Below are 8634 nucleotides of genomic sequence, written 5' to 3'. Positions count from 1 at the left end.
TGAGAAAATTTACTTAGCCGAGAGTAACACATTGTATATGGAGCATAACCAGCAGTAACAACAACAAAAACTACACTACTAATGAATCAATGATGATTACAAAAACAAATGATGAACTCACACATAACCATGCTCTGCTTGCGCTTACGCTCTGACAATTGTAACAATAACATTATTTGCTTAATAAGAAAATCCAGGCAGAGTCGTAACAAATCCCCAGAGACTTGAGCAACTAATATATTGTGAGATAGAGTGAGAGAGCCAGATGGTGGAAAAGAACAGAGAGTGAACAAGGGCATAAGGCAATTTTCTGAGGCTCTTGATGTAACAAGAGCTTTGGTAAATAATTGAGTTGTTGGCTGGCTAAACGAAGTGGACAACAACGACGGCGACGACTACGCCGACCATATATGCCCTGGACAATTGGGGAGAAGAAGAGAACAGTAATAACAACAACAAATACTATAATAACTCTGGCCCTGTTGGTTGAACAACAAATAGGGGAATGTTAGGTTGAGAGTCATGTTGTCTCTTTCGAGATTGAAGGGAAGAGTTTATTGTCAATGAGTTGAAAGAGAACAGCATTTGTTTCAAATGATATAAACTCCTCCCTTTAAGTGTTATGCTGTCTCTTTCTCTCTCATTGTATTATAGGGGAACAAATGAAATGGAGCATTGAATTAATGCTTTAATTTGGGGTTGGTGTCTGCCGTTTATTGGGGATTCTTTTCTCTTAAGAGAAATGTCAGTTGTCTTTTTTAATAAAGTCATAAAGTTTGCTAACAAGCCCATACGTTTTCTTGTTGTTGCTCCTTTTTTTTTGCAAGGAACCAACAACACTTCTTGTTGTTTTTCTTGGCAGAGTTTTGACCATGTAATGACTGGAAGTGGTTGTTTCCCAGCTACGAGTACTTGCGCCAACTGCAGCTCTTGTAAGTCGGAAAGCGTTAAAATGGGAAAAAAGAAGAACTAAATTGCTACAATTTTCCAGCCAACGTCGTTATTTGAGCTGCTAAACAGAAACATTGGCCAAACGTCTGTCAGATTGCAGGTGACATCTGTAAGTGTCACACACAGAAATTTAGGCGAGCGCTTCAAGTATATAGTTACGGTCTTAAAAAGCGTTACAAAAAAATTCAACGGTATTTTTTGGAACTTTAGAAATAAAAGGAAGAGAAAAAAAAACAAAATAAGAAAAAATTGTGTTTTTCTTGTGGCCGACATCATCATCCACATCTCATCATCGTTTTGCGAACTTCACAAGTCAATCAAAAGACAAATCTCAATTGAGCTCTGTCGGGCGTACATACACACATCTCTGGTCTCTTTCTCACGCTCACTCTCCAACATGGCCAGCCTCCTTGTCTAGCCTACGGACCAGCCATTCATTGGTGTGAGAGCTCAAGAGACTTTTAGGGGAGTGAGTGAATGAGTGCGTACTGGGAACTGTTTCTAGCTCTGGATGTCTACGTGTGTGTGAGTGTTGTGTGTTTGCTTTGCTGCTTCAGTTGGTAAAGACGTTAAGCAACAGTGATTAGTTAATTTACTCGTTGACTTCAACGTGAACGGACGTGTCAAAGAGAGTGCGACAAAACGAAAGAATAACATACAACGGTATTATAGAAAAAATACAAAAATAATAACAACCAAGAAAATTTACGCCAAGTGGATTAACAGAAAAAAATAATAACAAGAATATTAAAAGCAAGCAATTGTAGCAAGTGTTTAGTGTTGAAAAAATTGAGAAAAATAAATTTAAATGTTTGTTAAAATTTAGCAAAGCCACCAAAACAGTGGAAAATATTTGAATTTCCCAAAGAGAAAGAAAAACAAAAAAATAATTCCTCAAAAAACCCCCCTACAACTTTGTGTTATCCCCACCACAAATGGCCTTAGAGGATCGTTGTAGTCCCCAATCAGCACCATCGCCTCCAGGTCTACCTCAATCGCCACAAGCCAATCAAGCGTCGTCTCCCCAACAGTCCACGCCACCAGCAGCCAGCTATTACAATCCGGCTATTTTGGATATGAGTTTATCACAAACCAGTCTTGTTGTTGATCCTGCTACCGCCACAGTTGCCGCTGCCGCCGCCATGTTACCGCACACCGTTGCCTCCCTGTATCAGCAACAACAATTGCAACATTTGCAACAATTACATCATTTACAACAATTACATCAACAACAATTGGCCGCCGGGGTGTTTCAACATCCCTATGGTCATGACATGACGAGTGGAGCCCAGGCTCGTCTGAGTGTTTCGCCCGGAGCCCATTCGACCACATCTTCCACACCAGCCTCCTCGTTGACCATCAAGGAAGAGGAGAGTGAATCAATAATGGGTGATAGCTTCTCGGCGGAACATGAACAATCCTCGTCGTTTCAACATCAAAATGTCACCGAAGATGAGGATGAAGAATGTGACATTGATGTGGATGTCGATGAGACGGAGGATGAGGACAAGTCACGCATACCACCACCAGCCCATCAGCAGTCCAGCAAACCCACCTTGGCCTTTAGCATTTCCAATATTCTGAGTGATCGTTTTGGTGGTGTGGAACAGCACAAGGATGAAACTCCCACGGCAAGACAGACACAATTTCCTCCCACACATCAACAGGGATCGAGTATCTACCGGCCATTTGATCAATCGAGAGCAGCCACAGCCACTCCTTCGGCATTTACCCGTGTGGATCTGTTGGAGCTGAGTCGCCAACAACAGGCCGCTGCTGCAGCTGCCACGGCAGCCATGATGATTGAAAGAGCCAACATCTTAAATTGTTTTAATCCTGCTGCCTATCCCCGAATCCATGAGGAAATTTTACAAAGTCGTATGCGCCGGACAGCGGGCCACTTAATGCCAGGTGGCCATAAAATGATGACAGATCCCTCTCTCACCTCACCACCACCACCACCCTCAGGCCAATCAGCCTTGGGTTCCTTATGTAAGACAGTCTCACAAATTGGACAGGCGACACCAACCACGACATCCACAAATGGTTCCAATAATTTGCTACTATCCACACCACCTGCCTCCTCAACACCATCTGGATCCTCGGTGGCCAGTATGGCTTCACCGCCACCCTCATTGCCAAATACCTCGATTTCAAGTTCATCATCATCATCATCCTGCCCATCCTCGTCATCCTCGTCATCATCTTCAGCCTCATCATCGTCGGGAAATTCATCACAAAATTCCTCACCCACCAGCCGTAAAAATCAAAGTCCCCAACCCATCCCGCCACCGTCGGCAATTAGCCGTGACTCGGGCATGGAAAGTTCGGATGATACAAAATCGGAAACGGGCTCCACAACAAATTCGGAAACTGGTAAAAATGAAATGTGGCCAGCCTGGGTATTTTGTACACGTTACAGTGATCGTCCCAGTTCTGGTGAGTAAAAGAAAAAGAAATGAATAAATTTTGAATTGAAAATTTGCAAAAATTAGGAAAGGGGGAGACAAAAAGGAGTGATAGGTTTTAAGGTAAAAAGTAATGTTTAAAATTATTTGCTTTGGAAAAATTTGTAAGAGAGCAGAAAATTTGAAGAGAGAGGACCTTTCAAAATTAAAAAAATTGATTTAAAAATTTGAGGAGAGACTGGGGGCTAGGGAGAAAGATGAAATAATTGATTTTAAGGTAAAAATTTATGTTTGAAATGTTTAGCTCTAAAAATTCGGGTAGAGCAGAATATTTAAAGAAAGAGGACCTTTCGAAGTTTTGGGATCTTCTTTGATTTAACAGAAAATCTCATTTTTTTAATTAATTTTAATTTTAGAAAAATTATACATTTATTAGATTCCAAAAAAAAAAAATTCTTATCGAATTTTGAAAATTTTTTCAATAGTGTCTGAAAGGAATTTTTACATATTTCGTTCATATTAAAAAAACAAATTCAATAATTTTGATTTCATTCTCTGCTTAGTGGAACATATTTCCTTAAAAGTTTTAAATTTTCCATTCATTAAATTTCAAATTATTATTTTTCCTTATTGAACTTTAAAGCAATTCATGATTGGCAAAGTTTTTAATATCGTTGGATTTTCCGATGAATTTTTCTTAAATATTTGGTAGAAAATTCGATTATCCGTTCTTTGTATTCTGAAAAAATTTTCATTTCTCCAATAAATAATTTTCAATGTTTTAAAATAAATAATATCCGTCAAAAGAAATCAAGATTCTTAAAACCGTGAAATTTCTTATTCTCACTGAAATAAAATTTATTAAAACTTAAAAAGAAAATGTTAACATTTTTAAGAAAATGATTCTTGATATTTTTATTTTTTTTTTTATTTAATTTAAAAAAAAAAATGTTCAGAAAAATGTCCCTGAGGAATATTCCTCTTGAAAAAAATCGCCATCTTTTTCTCCCTTCATTTTATTTCAAAATGTATTTTTATTTTCTTCTTATCAAATTTCAAAACTCTAATTGTTTGTCAAAATTTTCAATATCCTTGGCGGCATTTCTGCTTTCTTCCCCTCATATTTTTTCTTTGATGTTAGGATAAAATGTCAGTGGACTTGAAGGTCATCTCCATGGACATAAGACTTAAATTACACCATATTTTTTTCGTCTTCTATATTCTTATTGTCCAAGATGACCTTTATTGTGACAAAACAAAAAAAATTGAAAAGAGCGGCAAAATCCTGTAAAGATAAATGTCCTGCTGTGACCACACAACGGTAACATGACATCCATGGTGTAAATGTTTGGCCGGCATTAAATGTTTGATGTTATCCCGGGACACACACATGCATTATTCACTGGTCTGTCTCTCTCTCCCTCAGCCAGATGACATTCATGGCCTGTTATCAGCTTGACAAAATATTGAAATCGAGTCTCCCCTCCCCTAGCCAGCAACGGCAGCATCATACAACAAAAACTACTTTAACGCATGGAGATTTGTTGAATGATGCTGCCTGGGAAACAGCAGCATCAGCAGTCAGTTGTCGAATCATTAAGATTTGTGTAAGATTGTCTAGTTTTGGGTTTTGTTGTTTTTTTCTCTTGAGAGCAAGTGCTGAGCGATAAAGAAAACAGAAAAGAGGGGGAGCCGCAAGACAATTTACCATTGCGACACGTGCTTCTAAAGGATTTGTAATGGAATAAAAAAAGGGTTTCTTTTATCACTTGTCAGAAATGTGGGGATCAAGAGCGAAGGGGAGAGTAAGTGAGAGGGAAAATGGGGGAGAAATTATTTTTAAGTGATTTTTTATTATTTTAAATGGATTTTTAATAGACAACCAATGACAGATTTATGTGGATTTTGGCTGGAAAAAGGAAAAAGTAAACAAAAAAATCATGTTTTTGATTTATGTTGATTTTGAAATATTCTATTTAGATTTCAATTTTAGTGGTTTTTAATTGTTGTGAAAATGGAATTCAATATTTTCTTTTTATTTTAAAAATCAGTGTTTTTCCTTTAGATGTGTGAGAATTTAATACTTCAATTTGAATGGTTTTTAAATGCTGTGAAAATGGAATTTAACATTTCTTATTTTAAAAATCAGTGGTTTCCCTTTAAAAGTATGAATATTTCGGAAAATTTCAATATATTTTTTTTTTAACTTTAATTGATAAAGAAAAAATTTCCTCAAAGGGGAAATTTTTGTGTTCAAGAATTTTTCAATTTTTTTTTTTTTCATTTTGGGACTTATTGGAGTTAGAAACATCATTTTGGGCGAAATTTCAAAAATTTCCCTTTTTGGGAAATTTTTGTTTTTAATGAATATTTTTGGATATATTTAAATATCTCAGCATTTTTGATTTTAATGCTTAAATTAAAAATTTCCCCTGAATGCCGTCTTCAAAATTCCGTGGCGTTTAGTCTATAATTGTGACCTGTAGAGGGGAAGAGATTTAATAATTAAGAATTTTCTGATTTTTTGAGCTTCCCCTTAGACACCTGGTCTTTATTTCTTAAAAAATCGCCCCACCCTCCTCTCAAATGTAACCTTGCCATTTTCCAATAAAAAAAATTCATTTCAAATAATATTGCAAACAAAAAAGCTATTTCATGACAGCTGTCATCATTTATTGACTCTGTGAATGGCGTCGGCATTGTTTAGAAGTCAAACGTTTTTCTTCATCATTTTTTTAATTCTCCTACTCCACCTCCTCCTTCTTCTTTGTCTTCTCCTTTTTTTGCATAGACATTTGTTAATAAAATAATCATTATTAGATTCGTATTATGCAAGTTAATGACAAATTTCCAATTAATATTCAGAGGATAGCCTTTCAAGTCTCCCACTCAGTTTTTTTTTGTGGAATTGCGTTTATGACAGCTTTGTTTTTTTTTTGCAAAGGAATTTCATGATTTATTGATATCATTATAAGTGTCTTTGAATATTATTTTTTATTAATTTTTTTTTTTGCGTTTTCATTTTAGGTCCCCGTTATCGTCGCCCCAAACAACCCAAAGACCCCAAGGCGACCGATGAAAAACGGCCAAGGACTGCATTCTCCGGCGAACAATTGGTGCGACTAAAAGTAAGTATTTTTGAAAATCCATGGTTTTTTTCTCAAAATAAAAATTAATAAGGAACAAAACTGGAATTTTTTTTAACAATAAATTCTAGAGAGTTCTAAAATGAAGGCAAGGAAAAATTGAATTTTTTTTTTTAATTTTTAATTTAAAGATGGAATTAAAGAAATTAAATTTAAATTAGTATCTTCAAGCTCGATTATTTTTATTATTTTATTATTTTTATCTCCATCCAAAAAGGACGAAAAAATTAAAAAAAAATATTTTAGAAATAAACATTTTTTAAAATTAATTTTAAAAATTCAAATAATATTAAAAATAATATTAAAATCAAGAAAAATTAAAAATACTAAATTAAAAATACTAAAATTAGTATCCCAAGCTTTCATATATTTCCTGAATTTATAAAAATAAATAAGAAATTTATTTCAAAATTAAAATATTTTAAGACATAAATTTGCCTTAATGAAATAGCATTGCTGGCAAGCCTGGTGTTAATTGGCCAGAGTTTTTGTTTTATTTTTCCCAAAAAATTCATCCCTCAGGGCCATGGCAAAGTCATGGCTCATTTAAAACATAAAGAAGGTCTGGAGCAAAAAAATAGACAAGCAAGTCATTAAGAACCTACTAGGTTTCCATATGCTGCACTAATAAGCAAGGACATTTCAGAACAATACAAGCAAACTATTCCTCTCGCTCTATGTGTGTGTGTATTTTGACTACTCATAACGAATTGAAAATTTATGAGTGTTTCCAATTTTTTTTTGTTTGTTACCTTTTTTGTTCCACTCAAAATATTTACATCACCACCCAGTGAGCGCCCAAGCATGCAACCAGTTTTTGTTCTTTGTTCCGATACGATATCCTGCCAACAAATTTTCTTTTACAAAAAAACCACAACTAAACGCCTTGAGTTTGAAAAACCTTAAGAAAAATCTAAAGGAGCAATTAGTTGTGGTCTGGACTTTTAAACCACCGTAAATAATTGATTTACTAATGTTTTTTCTCTCTCTCTCTCTCTCTTTCCTTTTCTTTGCAGCGTGAATTCAATGAAAATCGCTATCTAACCGAAAGGAGACGCCAACAATTAAGTGCTGAATTGGGTTTAAATGAGGCCCAAATTAAAATCTGGTTCCAAAATAAACGCGCCAAAATCAAGAAGTCCACCGGCACCAAAAATCCCCTGGCCCTGCAATTGATGGCCCAGGGTTTGTATAATCACACCACAGTGCCGCTGACCAAAGAGGAGGAAGAACTGGAAATGAGAATGAATGGACAGATTCCATAGATTTCCATAACACCCAAAAAAAAAAAAAAAAAAAAATACAAAAAAATAAAACCAGATTAGTGCAATACCCTGAAAGTGTAAATAGTGGTTGAGAAAAGAGAATCAAAGCCCAAGAACAAATTACAAAAAAAAAAAAAAAAAAAATGTAAATTATTTGTCTCGTTTTAATTTTAAATAGCAAGTTTTAATTATTGTGATATAGTTATTGTAAACTCCCAAACTAAATCCTTTATGCTTTTGTAAATTTCAACAAATTTCTTAAAACAAAAAATCTCAGCTTACTCGCCTTCCTAAAAAAAACTGTAAATTTTATTTAAAATTTCCATAATCTTTAATTTATTAACAACAATCAACAAGATCTATGGAAATTTAATGGTTTTGTACAAAATACAAAAACAAAAAAATAATAATAATAATAAAGAGCATCTGATATTTGAATGGCAGACATCAAATTAAAAGAAGAAGGCAAAAAAACTTAACAAAAAAAAATCCAACCATTCTGAAAACTCTATCTCTCACACAAAACAAGTATTATTTTTTCTTCAAATTTAAACAAATTTTATGTATATTTAATTTGTAAGCTATTATAACAAAGAAAAATATTAATGCTATAACAACAACAACACCCTACAAATCTATATTTATGGCATAAAAACTTTATTAATTAAAATAACAAAAAAATTCAATGTTATTTTTTTTTTTTTGCTTTGTAAAGTTGATCTTCACACATGACTTCTTCATCAAATGTATATATATAACTATTTTCTCCGCGTATTGTATAAATCTCAATTTAAATTATTATTTATTTGTATTATAGATATTTTTGTGTGTATTAGTATTTTAATTTATATATAGTTGTACTTA

The 8634-nt window shown here is 34.1% G+C and overlaps 1 protein-coding gene across 1 annotated transcript; it reads left to right on the top strand.

Moving 5' to 3' along the window:
- The first annotated feature begins 934 nt into the window (after nt 1-934).
- On the top strand, nt 935-8177 carry LOC101892227 (segmentation polarity homeobox protein engrailed). The gene is made up of 3 exons (XM_011295369.3): nt 935-3390; nt 6387-6487; nt 7522-8177. Exons 1-3 carry the CDS (start codon nt 1887-1889, stop codon nt 7768-7770), a joined length of 1854 nt encoding a protein of 617 aa, XP_011293671.1. The 5' UTR covers nt 935-1886; the 3' UTR covers nt 7771-8177.
- Nucleotides 8178-8634: the final 457 nt, after the last annotated feature.

The sequence above is a fragment of the Musca domestica genome, unplaced genomic scaffold, assembly GCF_030504385.1.
Source record: "Musca domestica strain aabys unplaced genomic scaffold, Musca_domestica.polishedcontigs.V.1.1 16, whole genome shotgun sequence".
NCBI classification, from domain to species: domain Eukaryota; kingdom Metazoa; phylum Arthropoda; class Insecta; order Diptera; family Muscidae; genus Musca; species Musca domestica.
The sequence above is the reverse complement of the archived record's forward strand: the minus strand, read 5'-3'. Positions and strand labels throughout refer to the sequence as shown.